Source organism: Labrus mixtus, chromosome 6 (assembly GCF_963584025.1).
Source record: "Labrus mixtus chromosome 6, fLabMix1.1, whole genome shotgun sequence".
Classification (NCBI taxonomy): domain Eukaryota; kingdom Metazoa; phylum Chordata; class Actinopteri; order Labriformes; family Labridae; genus Labrus; species Labrus mixtus.
In genome coordinates, this window is record NC_083617.1 from 16,833,276 (window position 1) to 16,851,069 (window position 17,794).

Genomic DNA, 17,794 nt, shown 5'->3' on the forward strand with positions numbered 1-17,794 from the left:
AAGATGAGATGCAGATCTAATAAAACAGAAATCATCAACTCAAAACTCTGCTTGGGTCAATATGACTCTGATACATATGTGGCATACTAATGTGTGTTTTTGTGTGTGTTAGGTTTGCTCTGGGAGACGCTCGCAGGCCTCTGCATGAGACAGCAGCTCTGGTGGAGGACATTGTGCACACACAGCTCATTACTATGGTAACTTGTTCACTAACACCCACCGGGTCTAGAAGTAGAGTGTTGAATGATAACTACAAAGAGGTGGCTGTGGCTGTGGCTCAGTTGGTAGAGTCGTCGTCTCTCAACCGGAATGTCCGATGTGTCCTTGGGCGAGACACTTAACCCGAATTGCTCTTGATGCTAAGGCGGTGTATGAATGGGATTAGTTACTTCTGATGGATGATATATATAGACCACTTCCATCAGTACCTACAATGTGTAGGTGTGACATGCAGTGTAAAAGCTCTTTGAGTAGTTGGAAGACTAGAAAAGCACTATATAAGCTCCATTTACCATTTACTTCAAATTTACAAATTCAATCTCCCGTTAAAACAGAAAAAAAACCCTGAATTTTAACAACCCGTGTTCCCTCTTCCCTCAGACTCAGATTTAATTACAAGATATAGAACTAGGAAAAAAATCCTTACCTTTAATAAAATGTGAACAAGTCTTTTCCATCACTCTCCATGCTGAATAAAAGCTAAAAGATAACAGAAGAAATGATCAGTTTTCATGTTAATTTATAGTTTGAATGAGCTTGAATCAGCAGAAATGTAACAATTTATTAATTTAGGTAACACTAATTTGTTTTTCTTTATAATTATGTCTCAAGGTAAATTCATTTCAGAGTCATGGGTTTGTTCTTCACCTTCAGGTCTTTTGACATATTTTCTGCAGCATGAATCGAAACATAAGAATATATAGTCGAGTATCAACATGACAAAACAGTTAAAACCAAAACTGATAACTCTGCCTCCTGTCCATGTTCATACTTAAATTGGTTTAAATTAAAATCCAAAAATTCAACATAATGTCTCTGTGTGATTTTTTTGTTGAATTACTAACATAAAGATGTGTAGTTCCGTCTTTGTGGTGACTTAAATGACAGAAACTTATCCTCAGAGGTATGAAGGCAATACATTTCTGACGTGACTCTGAACAGCCACTATTTCTTCAAGCTCTTGTATTCTATTCAAACTGCTGTAAATGATGTTCAGTGGTTTGATTCAGTGTGATTGGTTTATTAGCTTCATCAGGCCTGTGAGGGTGCAGCTCTTCGTGGCTCAAGAGTCATCTCAGCTGAGGACATCCTGTTTGTGATGAGGAGGGATAAGGTAAACAAAAAACTAAACGATTAAAATGTCAAACTATAAGATAAGGGAAAAATGCTAACTTTACCCGAGACTCACTCTCTCTCTCTTTTTTTGTAACGCTCTGTTTTTCTGTCTGCTTTGATGTCTCTCGACCAGAGAAAGGTTGGGAGGATATTAAAATATCTCCAGTTCAGAGATTATAAATCTAAACTACTAAAAGGCCTGGAGGATGAAGATCCATTGCAAGAAACAAGTATATGTAAACACCCACACACAGATTTAATTGTATACCACATCAAACAAAAGCAAATATCAGACTTATTATTTTTCTTGTGTCTTTGTACCTGCAGGTGCTGGTGGTGTTGCCGGTGGTAACCAGCGGAGGCAGCGATTGGCCCAGGATTTCTTGGTGTGGATGGATCAAACCGGTGACCTCCTGTCATTGGCAGAGCGACAGGAAGTAGACCCCGTCAAACAGGAGCGGATGGAGGTCAGAGGTCATCACTATGTCGACTAGCTGCTCTGATTTGAAAGCAGAATGAATGAAAGCCTATTGAGTATTGATGTTTTTTGTGACTGTCTCTTCAGCGATTAGAGCGTCAGACTCGAATGATGGACCAGGCTCAATACTCTGAGTTCTGCGAGAGTCGACAGCTCAGCTTTGGTGAGACTCAAGTTTTAATAAATGAAATCACAAAGATGCAGTTAGAATATCTACACCTTACTCTCCCACACTGTGAACCACGTGTGTGACCTTTTTGATTTCATTATCACTATTCCTCTTGAATGTATTTCAACCATCATGTACTTTAATGATGCTCCAGGTTGGGGTTAAGTTGTTAGTTCATGGTAATTAAATCAAACTTAAACAAACATCTGTAAACATGGAAGGCCTGTTCTAACTGCTTTTTAATTTCAGATTACCAAATGTAATGAATGTCTTATTAATACAAGAGAATGAGCTACCTCTAAAGAGTGGATGTCAGAACATGTAGACAGACAAACTTTGGAGAAGATTTGTATTTAAAATGAAAATAACGGACGATCAAACATTTTAAGAGAATCTTTTTCATTATGGGGTAATATGTTGATTCATTTGAATATATTGGGTCAATAAAAATAGTGGAAAACATGTTCCAAGATATTTTATCATCCATCTGTGATTTTGAGCTTACCTTGCTTTTGGTCTAATTATAGTGTTTATTGTTATGTATCTTTATAATATTGAAAGTTCAATGTAGGTGGAAACATACCAATATTTAAAACAAATTATTATTCTATTTTCCTAAAATCTAACTACTATTTTTCTTTAATTGTTAAACTTTTTGTATTATGAGATCCCTTTTAAAAAGCTCTTAGCTCGTGAACTCACTTCATGATCAAAAGTGTTTATTGATCAGTTCATTTTGTCTACATGAAAATAAGTTAAACTCACTTTATTTATGTAAATATAACCTTTTAAAAAAATAATTATTAAAACTGACAGGAATAAGGAATATTTTATTTGCTCAAATGTATGTAATTTTACAGCTCCTATAGAAAAAGAGGAAATTGAAATAACTAACATGTGTGGGATGGGAATTGGAATCAGTTCAGTGTTATTAGCATTTAAAACAAACAAACACCAGAATTACAAAGCTAATTCACATTTCTTTCTTGTGTGTTTTGTCTGTGTGTGAATATTTGCAGCTAAAAAAGCGTCTAAGTTTCGGGACTGGCTGGACTGTAGCACTTTAGAGCTTAAACCAAACAGCATCGCCATGGAGATCCTGTCTTACCTGGCATATGAGACTGTTGCCCAGGTAAAGTCTGGAAACATGATGTCACACTAAAACTTTTTATGTGTTTGATCAACTTTCCAGTATTATAGTTAATCCTGTCCGTCTTTCTCTCTCTGTAGATTGTGGATTTGTCTCTGTTGGTAAAGCAGGAAATGACTGCAAAGACAAATCCAATCAGTCATGTGATCTCCGCCAGCTACATCCACTACAACACTCACACTGAGGTACACACACACACACACACACACACACACACACACACACACACACACACACACACACACACACACACACACACACACACATACACACACACACACACACACACACACACATACTATAGGGGGTAAAACCATTCTAAAATACTGCGCACCAGTCCCTCAAACGTGTACCTGCCTAACTTGCACTATAACTTACCTAATTAAAGTAGTTAGATGTAGTGGCAGGTGTGGTGTGAGTGAAGCTACAGTGATCAGGCGCGCTGCACTATCGAGCACAGTTTACGTGACAACTTACACTTTGGCGTTTGTGGCATGTACGCGTGAGCAGCTTAGTAAACAGTGCGCAAGTGAAAGGCACTATGTCGTCACTTGTGCTGCTACACCTGAGACTTGTTCTAGGCAGCTAGCTAACCCCTCTCTATCTGCACTCTTCTAAAAGGCTGTATTTATTCTTAGAGAAGAAAAATGTATCAACCGTTGGTTATTAATTGTTTCAAGTTAATGTTGTGTTTATTGTGTAATACGTGTATTCTCTGTTAACTAGGACGTAATGTGAATATGATGTAGTTCCGTTTTTATCCAGTAGTGTACCACATCGTAGTAATTTTTTCTTGCCGTTCATTTAGTAATGAGTCAAAGTAGGCCTACATATGAAGGATGATGGCAGAATACTGATTATTTTCCACTTTGAAAAGACTGTCAAGATACAAAGGTAACCCTCTTGTTATTTCTGCTGTTTCATATTCACATTACCTCATCCTATTTGACAGAAAACAAATTATAGTTTAGCTATATTCTTAAACATATAACACAATATAAACATTTACTTGGAATAATTTATAAGAAACGGTGAAATTCAGGTCTCTCTCTGGATAAGCCTTACTAGAAGAGTGCAGAGTAGTGATGTGAAAAGCAGTTCTTTTCAGTGTACTGAATCAGTAGAATCAGTTCAGTAAAGTGATTCGTTCAAAAGATTCGTTCACCGAATCGTTCAGCACTTCTCCGCAGCTCTGTCTGTGAATCAGAATTTAATAAGCTGAAACACGGCCGAACGTTTAGTTCTGCTCGCGATCGTACTGAGAACAGCCGGTGGTGAATAATAAACCAATGAGCTGAGAATTTAGTTGGATAAAGTTACAGTTTGCAAACTGAAAGCTGCTAAAACAATCACATTTATTTTCCCCGACCGAATCACTCACTGACTGAGAGGGAGCGAGAGAATCAGGACTCCTGCAGCACGTTCAGTGAACGTACGAGTCACCAGCCCCAGTCACACACACACTGTACTGACTGAAACACGATCGTTAGTGGATGTTAAAACAGTCAGCTGAGTGAAATTAAGTTGGATATAAAAGTTGTTTGCAAACTGACAGCAGCTATAAAAAGCACATACATTTCCGCGACACCTAAATGTTAAATAAAATATTTGCTACTTCCTCGATTTTCGAGACATGAGAGGGAGAAGTAGGGGGGGGCTGTGTTCTGTGCAGCAGTACGTTCAGTCAGTACTTTCAGTACACAAATTGAATCACTGACTGACCAATGCTTTAGAGAGAGAGACATGACACGGGAGAGAGGAGAGCTCCACTGAAGTTGAGAAATGAACGACTCTTTTCTTTAAGTGATTCAGTTCAGTTTGTGATGATTTGGATTTTTTAAACGAATCGTTCACTAATGACACATGTTAACATGTAAACGCACATCAAACACACATGCAGACTACGAGCATCTGTCTTCTATGTTTCTCTCCACCAGGTCAAAAAGGATCCAGACTCACCTGAAGCCACTCCCCCTTCCACACCAGGCTCCTCCCACTCAACAAAGCCCCTCCTACAGGGTAACGGTAGTCTAGATAACCGGGCGAGACAGAGGAAACGCAAAAAGGTGTTTATTCTGTAACTTTCTTATACTTTGAGTACAGGTGTTTGGTGATACATTGAAACATAAATAAAGCACAAAGTGCCCTTTTTACCTTTACTATTAACTCAATTATACAACTACCTCGGACAGTAGTTGTATATTTTTTTTTTAAATAATCTACAGATTATTTTAATAAATTAATTATTTAGTTCAAAAATGTCAAATACAATGTGAACAACTCATCAAAAGCTCTTATAACATAAATCAACTTCTTCAAACCTCTGAAACCAAAAATGCACTGTGAATGTATATTATTTCAATCTAAACGTATCAATCAACGCATACCACAGAAACTCGGTGTTCACTGAAGAAAACCTGAGGTTAGGTTCACAGACTCAGTTACCATAGTAACTGACTCAGAGCTTAAGTAACCTCTCCCTCTGGAACAGGCTGGAGTTACCCCTCTTCCGAAACGGAATAGACAGAGTTTCCATCATTTCAGGGTTAACTGACTCAGAGTTTGCACAAAACCTTCTTTCAGAAACGGGCCCCTGGTCAATAAACTGAAGAAACAGTTATTCCCGACTGGGCATTGAAATTATTATCTGCGTACGATCTAATGTACGCATGGTGCATCAATGGCCGTTTGTTGAGTTTATGCGGTTTGTTTGTAAGTTTATCTTAATTAGTTTTTTTGACAAATAGCCACGATACATTTAACCACAGCATGTGTATATTTTGTCTTCTGTTGTTTTTCATATTTTCTTAATGCATAAATGTTAATCCCTTTATTTAACAGTTGAGTGAATCATCTATTGAAAAATATGTTTTAAAAATATGTATTTACTCCAACCTTAGCTTGGTGTCTGTTTTGTATTAATATGGCCATACCATTTTCTCTCAGAGCTGTCCGGCTACAGTGGAGCCTCCAAGTGGAGCCATCCAGCCCTGTCACATAAGAGAAGCTATCAGGAGATACAGCTACAGACACACAGTATGTACACACACTGAATGAAATGAAATACACGTTTCATTCACATATTGTTGCACAATACATGTATTTTTAAGTTATTGCTTCACACTTTGAATCAAAAGGGGTATTATTTCTCAATCAGTCTGAAAGTCCGGACAAACGTTTATTATATTCCATACTGCTAATATAATGTATTATTACTGCTATATGAAAATAGGTTTTTACATTTAACAAAAGAATGGGCATGATGCCTCTGCCCCCCAGTGTTTCTTTATTGATTTAAGAGTTTATAAATGAAGAGTTATTCTTTGGCTATCTTACAATTCAGATTGTATTTTCTTCTGTGGAGCAGCACACTATTTTAAATCAGTCTCTTTTTCTTTCTCAGAGTGCCTATAGGAAAGGTGGGATGACTTTCCTTGCCTGCTGAAGAATCTGTCATGTTTATTGTCTTTTTTTGTTCCCTTTTCTAATAAAGATCTTTTGCTTACATTTGACTAATTCATTTTACACCCACTGAGATTTCTGTTTATCTGAAAGACAAACACTTACTGCAACATTGTCATTGTTGAAAAGAAACTTTATTGGTCACTAATACAGAAACACAGGGGATGTCTGAGCATGCTCAAAACTCCGTGACATCATAGCAACATTAGAACATGGACGCAGGGATCATCTGAGGGGATTGCCGCAAATATCGATACATGACTGAATGTTGAACACGATGAGTCGGACTGCTGAAGAGAGGAAACTCATTTTTGTTTGTTAGAGTTTCTTTTATCTTGGAATTAGTTTCTCCACGAGTTTGTGAAGCATGTGTGTGGTTCAATATTTCTGAGCACTGTTAATCAGTGCCTCCCTCTCCATCAGGAGCTCTCCATATCTCTGCTGAAGTTCTCTCTCTCTCTCCATCTGCCTCTCCACGTCCTCCCGCAGTGCCTAAACACACAAACACAGGTTCAATCAGGTGAAAATAATATTGCTCTCACAAATGTACGGAGTTTAGGTGTTAATTCAACAGAATACACATTACTAAAAGGGTTTTATGATACTTCGGTTTCACAGCCTTCCACGTATATTAAACCTCACAAGCTGCTTGTTTACAGAATATTTCCTAAATTTGAACTTGTGGGCATTCTATTGAATGGAGTACTACATGAATACGATAAAAAATATACTCTTCAGTTACTAACTAAAACCCAGTGCACAGTAATTCATGCTTGACAGTAAAAAAGTTGAAGTAAAAGACCCATGAGAGATTACAAAAAAAGTAAGATTTTCTGCACCAAGAGACTGTAGGTCTCTGCTGTATATAGTTATATGAGGCATCACAATGCTGTTTTACAATATGATAAATAGCAAATGTTTCACATTATGCTTTATTGTGTATTTTGTTTTGTTGCGAATAACACTCTGGGGAAATATTGTTTGTATTTGAGATTTTGCACACAAAAGAGCCAGGCAAGATTAGAAAAGAAACAAACAAGGAGGAGAGTGAACATGTCACAGAACACGAGTCCACAAGCAGACGTGCTCTGACCAAACTGTGGAGCTCTTAGCTAAAGAGGGGCTATTGTCATCGCACTGACTTGATATGAAGATAAAACCCCTTAAAAGAGACCAGAACACGTTACTGTGCAAATGCTGCTGAGGACAGGGTCTGGTTTAATTTTTTACTGAAAATGAAGCATGAAGGTAAATTGAAGATCGGAGGAGAAAAGCTTTTCTTTTTAAGGGTCTAGTTTATAATCAAATAAATCATTTATTCTTTCCATGTGGTCATTAGATGGTGTATTTACTGATTAAGTCTAGAGAACAGGTCTTGTTTTGGGATATTTGTTGTTATCGAGATAGTTTGATACGGTCATCTGATTTAAGGATGTTTTAAAGTGAATGAAATCAATTATATGTTTGTGCATTTGTGTCTAAATATATTTACTGCTTGTCTCCTGGGAATGGCTGTATCTTCATGTTTCTTCAGCTGATTGAAGGTCTGGAGCTCTGTGGCTGACTGCTCCACCTGGTGGACACCATAAGGCATAACATCAACTTAAAAAAAATTATACAAGACAATTTATCATTTGTTTTAAGAACAAATTAATGTTTAACTAAGACTCTGTAAGACAAGGTTCAGTACCTGTTCCCACAGCTCATTGTGCTGCTTCAGGAGCCCCAGTGCTCTTGACTGAAACCCTCCCAGCAGGATTTTCAGTTTTTTCTCCAGTTTGGCTGCTTTCCGAGCCTCCGCTGTCATGTGACCACGGTTCACCTGAGGGACACACATACAGCAATCTCAGTATATCATTTTTTTGTAGCTTTTTATTAAGGTTAACATTTTCTAATTGTAGTGTGAAATGTTTATGTGTCTGTGTGCTCTCTCACATCTAGTTTTTTCTCCAGGCTTTCAATACGGTCTTTCTTTGACGCCAGGTTAGCTCGGGTGTACCTGTTCTGAGTAGGGAGATATAAAACCTGCAGAAAGAGAGAGAGGCAGATCAGATACATTAACGGTTATCTGAAATACTGGATAATCATCAGGACAAGATCAAACTCTTGACTTTTCCAATAGCAGAATGCTCACCTGTCCGTAGCATTCCTCCCACACCTGGCTGTAAGCCTCCATACTGAGATCACCATGACCCATACCCGCCTTCACCACCTCCATTTCTGCTGCCAGAATCTCTTTTGCCTGTTTATAAGCACGTCACAAAGACACAAAACATCATTCATCACCACTGACAATAAAATAATAACAACGTATTTGGATAGAGCTACTGCTATTTTGCAACAAGACAGTAGATTCTTTCCTGGTTCTTGTATACTGAGACAAGGACAGTAGTCCAGTCAAACGGGCTAATGGAGCTAGAGCCGTAGCTCGGCTTGACTGGGCGTTTGTTACCTGCTCCATGTCCTCTGTGCTGACTGTCTTGTAAGGGTGAGTTTCCAGGTACGCAATATGTGACGCATTGTTAGATGTGGAGGCGGGGCCTCTGCCTTTGGTACGCTGTAGCTGACTGCCCGTCATGGACGACGGGTGGTGTAAACAGTCGTAGTGCAGCATGGTGATCATTTCCTGTTTGATCAGCTCCTCTGCCAGCTGGGGGTCCATCGTAGGGTCCATGGAGACAGGACGGAGGACGGACTCGTTTACCTGTGGAGAAGGATGTGAATGAGCTGCTGACAAGGCCATAAAAATAAAATCCCTCACTATAATTTCAATAATCTCTTAGATTGTTTGTTACTCGGTGTTAGATTATTGGTCTGTGACTTGGTTGTCACTATTCAAAAATATATCTAATGAAATCCAATCAATGTGAGTCAATGTTACAACCAAACAAATCTACTTCTGACATAACAGATTTGAACTTGTTAAGTATGTACGAATCACTGAAGTGAACACCGGATGCTGTCTGAGGACGAGTGATTTAAATTGATTAAAATGGTAAATGGACTTGAGCTTATATAGTGCTTTTCTAGTCTTCCGACTACTCGAAGCGCTTTTACACCGCAGGTCACACCCACCCATTCACACCCTTTCACACACTGATGGTAGTGATCGCTATGTAGTATCATCCATCAGAAGTAACTAATCCCATTCATACACCGCCACCGAAGCAGCAGAAGCAACTTGGGGTTAAGTGTCTTGCCCAAGGACACAAGGACATGTTGCCCAGCTGGGGATTGAACCCTCGAGCCACAGCCGATTACTAATCAAACTATAAGAGAGTCAGGGTGTATGTTATCTACGTGTAGGGCTATCATACCAGAATTTTAATCTTCAGCACAATAGTTTAAAAACATTACTCAGTGCAAGAGAGTGTGGACAACAGGAACGCTAGGAATACAACGGAGAAATCCTTCCTGCATATTATCCCATATGCTCTTTTGTAAAGCGTATAAAGCGTATAATGATAGATTACTCAGTACCACTTTCATTTTATTGACTAACTAATAATAACTATTGTAGATCTGTTTACTTTAAAGCTAAGGAATTACTTGATGATATTGAATGTAAAATGAGTGGAGGTTGTATGTTGTTGAAACATGCGGTACCATAAAAGTATCAAAGTGTAGTCTATCTTGGACGGCCTTACCTCGGTGGGTCGGGGGAAATTCCTCTGAACAGCCGTGTGTCGCAGCTTCAGCTCCTTCTCCTTCTCTGCTGCCCTTACAGCCTGACAACCACAAACAAATACAAAAGTAACTCTTTGTTTATTTGGACTACAGGTACACAAAACTAGATATACATTGGATGGCATATTTGAGTGTGTGTGTGTGCGCGCGCTTACCATCTTGCGTGCCTCCACTTCTGCAGAGTCCTCTATGAACCCTATCTCTGTCTCCGTCTCCTCAAGTTCTTTCTCTGCGTTTTCAGGAAGAACGATCTCAAAGTCATTCTTGGGCACAGGAAGTGACATCAGTCCCTGTCTCAGCTGCTGAAGGCTTTCTCGTTGCTGTGAGAGAGGATGGAGATGGCAATTTAATAAAATAACTCTGAATCCTCACAAGTCAGTTATGCTCTGAAGTGTCTGCTGTGTTTGAGTGTGTATTTACCAGATGTTTAGAGAATGCCGGGTCAGCCAGTTGTTCCTCGCTGTTAATATTTAGTTTGTCTCTGAGGGGCGTGCGGGCAGGGGTCAAACCTGGTGTCACCGCCCCACGTGGGGTCATCTCTCCTCCAGCCTGAGGCGTCATGCCTTCTTGCCCCTGACCCTGTCCAGGAGTTCTGTTAGAGAGAACCATCAATGTTAAAATGTACAGTAACAGCTGGTCTGTTTTACAATCAGAGCGGAAATGAAGGAGATGTACCTGAAAGGTGTGCTAAGAACCGTGTTTGGTGTTTGTATCTGTTGACGCTGGGGAGTTACTCCACTGAAGTCGCTCTCGTGCAGCGGTGTGTTGAGGCCGCCCTTCAGAGGCGTGTCGATGTTGGTCAGAGCCATCAGGTTCTGGGCTTCCTGCAAATACAGAAATATTCATGTATAAATATGTAATCCTGAAAGTTCTGTTACAAACACACAGCTACAATGTTAGAGCAGGGACACGTGTAAAAGAAAGACACAAATATCAAAGCCAAAGTGATAAGACTTAAAATATTTGAAACTGGGAAACAAAATCAGACATCTTTACACACTGGTAAAGAAATCAGAAAGTAATATGCATACAAAAGATTTACTGAGACAAGTTATAAAAAATGTAATAAAACCCGAAATGTAATAACTGGACAATAATGTAACAAAAGTGCTGAGCCGAATTTGTATATAAAAAAAGATGTTATAAAACCCAAAATATAATAATATCTGGTTGATAACGTAACAAGATGCTGAGCCCAAAACGTAATAACTTTTTGTCTAAATATTTTTCTCCTAATTGAGTGAGTCAATAATTTATGCATATTGCTTCAATGTAGAGTGTAGTATTATACAGATATACACATACCTTCAGAAGTATATGCTTCAAATTGTGTTTATTTGTATGTGGCCAACATATATATTGTACATCAGTAGAAATAATCCCATCAAGAATACTCTGGTATTTGGTACTGACAAGGTAAGATAAGTTCATGACCAAGAAACCCAGTTCCCTGCTTTCAATAATTAGTACCCAGGTCTCCTGATAAATACTACTGGTTAGGTTTGCCCGCGGCCTATTAACATCACTGTTCTTAAGTTTATTGCAACATGTGAATAGCTTACAAAAGCAGCAGTTCCAAGCATGTCAAGTTGACGTTTTGTACATGGATTTTGTAACAAAGTTGGCAATTCAGTGTTGGAGAACATGCTCAGAAAAAGGCTATAAAACATATAAATCACTTTAAATGGTATATGTAGAGAAATATTTTAAATTTCAAGACTTGTTTGTAGTCTTATCTTCTGTGAATCATTTCATGTCTTTAAATAAGTTTGAATATATTCACTGTATGTGTTTGAAGTATCCATACTCTCAGCGGGAGTCTGTTACCTGCAGTATCCTGTCCTGCACAGCAGGAGTGCGTGGAGTACGTAGCCCCGTTGACATGGTGTTGGTGACACTGTACTCTGACAGGAGGGCAGAGGAGGCGGAGTTTCCGCTTTCGCTTTCCTCGGCAGCTTGACGGGCGACCTCACTGGCAACACCCAATTTGACAACCTCTTCCAGCTCAGCATCACTGATCTGTGAAGAACATTAATAAGAAAAATCTGTCAGTCAATTTCAATCAGTGTTACTAAATTATCTCCACCAAAAAAAAAAACATTAAAATTTGTAAATAACAGACAAAATATATATTACAGGATTTAACAAATACGATGTCTTGTAATAAAGGGGTTCAATTTTAAGTATACGGTGTACTTTACTTAAATCTTTAGTTTCTACAACAACAATCATTAGAAGCAACAACACTGACTGTAGGAATCCATCCAACACTAGGGCTGTCGCGGTGAAGGAATTTCCACCGTGGTGACCCAGAGTGGCTAAATAGTGCGGTGTACACTACGATTTGAATACATAACGAGACTAGAGAGAGCCTGTCGTTGTGTATTCTGTAGCCGAGTCGGACTGTACAGGTTTTTTTTTTTTTAAACAAACTGACGTGGTCATAACTGTTGCTGTCATGACAGTGCTGTATTTCAGCAGCAGCAGGAGCTGTGCTATGTCTGTGTGTGCAGTTTCTGCTGCGCTGCGCTGCTGGCATGTACACTGTTACGTGAACGTTTGTGTCTCCCACTGAACGGTGCTGTTGTTAAGTAAATAATAAAATCAGTAAAGTCCAAATCAAAATAATCTTGCAGATGAGAGCTCACATTGGATGTTTCCTCGTTTCAAAGAGATCTTTGTGGGGTAGACTTTACAAATTGAATTATCTGAATCAGCTGGTTCTCCTTTTCAGTTGGCTGTTAAAATGTTAACAAAGGGGTGAAGTTACATTTGGTTTAGGTTCCAGTGCAGTTGCCTTTGGGTCAGTCTGAACATTAGGTGGGGTGAAGTGACTTCACGTGTGGTTATCCTTTCTTATTTCTGCGGGTATATCCTTATCTTTCAGTTATTGTAAATTAAGAGATTTGTTGCCACAGCTGTGTGATTTGTGACTGTATTGAAAAGATGAAAAGCAAACATTTATATTTTTTGCGTTACCCTTTTTCCCTTGAGGCTTTTTTGCCTATCCAACACCAAAGCTTCAGCTATAAATGTGTTAGTGCGTAGCAGTTACCTGTGGGGTAGGTAAAACCAGCTTGGAGCGCTTCTTTGTGAACTCTGCCACTCCACTTGTCTGCAAGATGGCAGATGGAAGATCGCTCTCTTTCTTCTTCTTGATCTTACTTTTATCTTTCTTCCTCTCCTTCTCCTCTTGCTCACTAAATTATACACACAAAAAAGGGTTAAAGAATAAAGACAATACATTCATTCTGTGCTTGTTCATGTGTTAACTACAGTTGTGTATAAAAAAAAATAAGCTATGATGTCACTGACTTGCGTAGTTCTCCATCCAGGTGCTGCTGCCTGAGTCTTTTAAAGTTTGGCTCCAGAGGGACGTACTGCTCCATGCTGGTGTCATAGAAACCCTTAAAGCAAACAGAAGTACATTTAAATGGAGTCCAAATGCTTTGGTAGTGTTAAAGGTTCTGTTATAATAGACAAAACCAATCAGTGGTGTTTACCTGTGCAGGTTTCTTTTCAAAGGGGATTTCAGCGTTGTAGTCCACTCCTCTCTTCTTCTTCCTCTTCTTCTGGACGTCGATTCCGGCTGCTCTCAGCTCTCTGCGTTTCTGCAGAGCAGCCAACCGCCTGAGACAGAAAGCGAGGGGAAACTGAATTATCTCAACAGCCTTGTTGAAGCCTACACCATCACTTAAGTTTTATTAAAAGGAAAAACTAACTGTGTATTTGTGCATGCAGTGTTTGTGGGAGTGTATATATCTAACCTGGCTTCCTCAAGCTGTTTCTCTCTTGCCTTCCTCTTGGCTTTCTTGCCCTGGGTGTTGGCCAGTCGAGCCCTGGCCTCAGACAGCATCTCCAACTCATCTACACAGAGCGTAAAAAAGACAGACAAAAATGTACCTTTTCTGTTACGACACATATGAAAGAGGTCAAACAAGTAAAAACAGGCACAAACAGGAAAAGGCTTTTATGTTTTTGATGTGCATTATAACAACCTCCTAAGTGATAACTGCATACTGAAATAATCTGAGGAGAAAGAAGAAAACTATATGGGATCCCTTCGACAAAAAAAAAAAATATTCAAAGCACCAGGGTACGTTGTGAACCTTGGATAAGTTGTTGAAATAAAGTCACTGTTAAAGCTGCAAAAATGAATAACCGCGATAGTCACAACTGCACATGAAGTCACCTCACCCCAACTTAACCCAAGACAGAACATAAGGAAACAATGGCATCTGAACTGGTACCTCAACGAAATGCAACTTCACTCCTTTGGGAACATTTCAGCTTTCAGCCAAATGAATAAAGGAGAACCAGCTAATTTTAACCAGCAATTGTAAACAGTGCCTGGTGCTGAAAGAAAGCACCGACCCAGCAGCAACAGTTACCACCAGAATCACCTCCTCTTCAGCCTACAGAAAAAAAAATTGACGGCAGCGCTACACAGTACGATTTGGCTACAGCTTATACATAACGACAGGTTACTTCATGTGAAGACTGGCATCCCTGCAGCATATCAGCTATCTCTCCCTTGTCATGTTATGTATTCTGCTGCCAAATTGTACTCTAAGGGTTTAATAAATACATAAATTAAATAAATAAATGGGGAATGGTGCGATAATACAGAATTGAGCCACCCTAAGTTTCAGCTGGGGGAATTCCTTGACCGCAACAGCCCTAGTCACTGTAAAAGTTTAGTCTCTTTATCATGGTCTGAGGTGTATTCACCAACCTTCGTCCATGTCAACAGGGTCAGGTCGGGCAGGTTTAGTTTCAGGATTCGGGTCAATCTCCCCTGGTTTTAACTTCCTGGGGTCGTCTCCAACTTCTTCCTCATTATCTCTTTGTGCTGCCTTGTCTCTAAACACACAAACACACATGAACACAGTTAATATTGTGAATCAACAGAATTTGTAATTACCTTAATACAATTTATTAAAGTAGTCTAAGGATTGTGTTTCAAATTAAACAACAAACAAAAGCAAGGTTTCTGGTTTTCCAGGGTTTAGTTTCGTTTCAAATTAAAAGAAGGAAGAATCTCACAGCAGGTATTCATAGTGCTCAAGACACTGGGCAGCTGTGCGTCCTATGATAGGGGCAATGGTCCTCCACTGAGTCGGCATCAGCTTGGCCAAGTGAAGCAGCTTCTCCTCCTCTTCTCTGGACCATTCTGTTTTCTTGATGCTGGGGTCCAACCACTCGTACCTGCACACAAACACAAATGTTGTTTGTAACATTTTTTTTACAACGAGGAAATATGGAAGAAGGAATAGAAACACTGTCATACATAATATAAACACAAGAGCCAACCACAGACATGGATAAAATAAAAAGGTTCAACCCTTTCAAAGGAGTTTAATAATAATTTATCCTTTATTAATCCCGGGGGGGGGGGGGGGGGGGGGGGGATTCGTTTTTACACTCTGTCTAGTGAACATAACATTGTAAAGGACAGCTCACACCCCGGCTTTCATCTGTTCGACATGTTGCCCTCTGGCAGACGCTACAGGTCTGTCAGAGAACGGACAAACAGACTCAAGGACAGCTTCTTCCCCAGAGCCATAACCACACTGAACCCGGACATGCGTTGACCGTCCCACCCTCACCACACATACTGTGCAATATTTATTTGATATTTCTGCAATAATTGTATTTTCATAATGTGCAATATTTATTTTATATTTCATACTGTGATATATTTATTTTTATATTTCTGCAATATTTTACATTTCATACTGTGCAATATTTATTTGATATTTATTTTGAATATTCTGTTATGCTACCACCTGTAAATAACTCCTAACACACATTGCCCATATTACCTGAATGAGAGTTCCTTTTTTTTTTTTTCTTCTTCTTCTTCTGTTGTTTTTAGCTGTGGATGCTTGTATGTGTGTGCACTTTAAAGTGAAGCCAAATAATTTCGACATTCTTCTATTCTTCTTCTATAAGCATTTTCACAGCTCTTTATAGTGGTTTAGATTAATATTGATATAGTAAAGTTGTATAAAGACTCACCATCTGGCTTTGCATTGTTTGGCTGACTTCCTATGAAGCAGGGAGGCGATACGAGACCACTGATTTTTCCCATATTTCATCACAGCTGCCTTCAGGATCTCATCCTGCACAAATGTTCAGATTTAAGAGCAAAAAACAAAAAAAACATTCAGACATATATTTTCATATTTAGTGCCTTGCCACTTGTTTGCTCATACAAATTACATGTTGCTTAGACTTGTGAAATACAAATAAATAACATGCTTTTCACTATCACAATGAGACTTTTCTGTCATTTGTAACACTTCACTTCACGTTAGCTTACTGCTAACATTTCTAAATCGTGCAGGCTGCAGGATTATAAGCGAACTTTACTGAGTAAACAGTAAAACATCACACACGCAGTAAAACTAAATAATAAATCCACTTATAAAGCGGGCTAAAGGCCATAAAGTTAGCAGCTAGCTTGATTCTAGACCAGACCCAAACATTTACTACTGTATATGTGGTTAGCATAATGCTAACGCAGCTAGCCATGTAAACACGTACCTCAGTGTTGCGCCAAACGCCTCCTTTTATCATAATTCTCGGCATCTTGACGGCTTGTTGTTCTCTCCTCTCACCTATTAACTGTTATGATTGCTTCTGCACTAGTTATTAAGATAACTAGCGTTAAAAAATACACACTCAAACTCTCCTGCAACACGGGGAGAAATGCGAGGGAGCACCGGAAACTTGTGTCGCAGAAATCAAACCAACGGATCTTTTTCTTCTTCTTCTTCTTTTGGATTTGGCAGAGTAGACGCAGCATTGGCGCATTGCTGCCACCCACAGGCTGGAGTCATACATTAATTAGTCCTTATATCCACTGGTACAGGCCACTGGAAAGCAAAAGCATTCAAGCATTTTTTGTTTTGTTTTCTCTTCGCCTGAAAACTGAGCCGTAAGTCTCTGTGCAGTTTATTTCTTTAATGCTCATTAGCTTCATATTCAATTCAATATCACCCTCTTGTAGTTGTAGACATAGCCTACCTGCACTTTCCGATACATTTGCCTAGACATTAACAGTATACTGCCCTACAAAGGCAAAAGACCTTAAGTCGCCAGAGTGTAGAACTGAGAAAAATGACTTTAAAGTCTTTTTGTTGTCCAGCCAAATGAGTTGCAGGCAGAATATTGGAAATGTGGCAATTCTTTGTCTTTTTAATCAGGTTATTAATGTACATAAAAATCTTGAGGTCAAACATGACCTTTGACCCTTATTTGGAAGTTAAGGTACTCTGCCGTTGCATTGCCTGTACAATAATAAAGCGTCATGCCAAGGCAAAAGGCAGTAACTTCCATTTGTTAGCTCCCTTGGTTGCTGATCACTATAATAAATCAGTATATGATAAATAATGATAACATATACATGAAATCTAGTGATCATGGCACAATTAAGTGCTTGATGACAGATAGTAAAACAAAGGCATAACACCTTAACTCCACTGCAGTAAAACAGTAACTTCACTTT

The 17,794-nt window shown here is 39.1% G+C and overlaps 2 protein-coding genes across 3 annotated transcripts in view; one reads left to right on the plus strand and one right to left on the minus strand.

Annotated features, from left to right (window-relative positions):
• The window catches only part of supt3h (SPT3 homolog, SAGA and STAGA complex component), a 9,716-nt gene extending 3,079 nt beyond the window's left edge, over positions 1-6,637 (plus strand). Inside the window, exons 2-11 of one of the 2 annotated variants that reach the window (XM_061040299.1) lie at positions 113-197; positions 1,247-1,333; positions 1,469-1,571; positions 1,663-1,802; positions 1,901-1,976; positions 3,002-3,114; positions 3,213-3,317; positions 5,070-5,198; positions 6,079-6,168; positions 6,536-6,637. In XM_061040299.1, the coding sequence (XP_060896282.1) occupies positions 113-197; positions 1,247-1,333; positions 1,469-1,571; positions 1,663-1,802; positions 1,901-1,976; positions 3,002-3,114; positions 3,213-3,317; positions 5,070-5,198; positions 6,079-6,168; positions 6,536-6,577 (970 nt within the window). In that variant the 3' untranslated portion in view covers positions 6,578-6,637. The remainder of the gene's footprint in view (positions 1-112; positions 198-1,246; positions 1,334-1,468; positions 1,572-1,662; positions 1,803-1,900; positions 1,977-3,001; positions 3,115-3,212; positions 3,318-5,069; positions 5,199-6,078; positions 6,169-6,535) is intronic. The other variant, XM_061040300.1, reaches the window with a different exon arrangement.
• A 69-nt stretch (positions 6,638-6,706) lies between these two features.
• cdc5l (CDC5 cell division cycle 5-like (S. pombe)) lies at positions 6,707-17,039 on the minus strand. Its single transcript, XM_061040291.1, has 19 exons — positions 16,831-17,039; positions 16,303-16,406; positions 15,328-15,489; positions 15,017-15,144; positions 14,049-14,148; positions 13,785-13,911; positions 13,597-13,688; positions 13,337-13,481; positions 12,109-12,300; positions 10,957-11,105; positions 10,702-10,873; positions 10,437-10,601; positions 10,242-10,322; positions 9,047-9,298; positions 8,729-8,836; positions 8,530-8,619; positions 8,285-8,416; positions 8,087-8,167; positions 6,707-7,086 (listed from the first exon to the last, which is right to left on the minus strand). The coding sequence occupies exons 1-19, from the start codon at positions 16,873-16,875 to the stop codon at positions 6,973-6,975; spliced, it is 2,439 nt and encodes an 812-aa protein (XP_060896274.1). The 5' UTR covers positions 16,876-17,039; the 3' UTR covers positions 6,707-6,972.
• Positions 17,040-17,794: the final 755 nt, after the last annotated feature.

Bases quoted from the DNA above. Each gene is read 5' to 3' on its own strand.
- cdc5l (XM_061040291.1), bottom strand. From the start codon at position 16,875: ATGCCGAGAATTATGATAAAAGGAGGCGTTTGGCGCAACACTGAG. The intron at 16,407-16,830 runs GTACGTGTTTAC...ACATTTGTGCAG, and splicing joins GCGTTTGGCGCAACACTGAG to GATGAGATCCTGAAGGCAGC. The intron at 12,301-13,336 runs GTAACTGCTACG...TGTTCTTCACAG, and splicing joins TGGTTTTACCTACCCCACAG to ATCAGTGATGCTGAGCTGGA.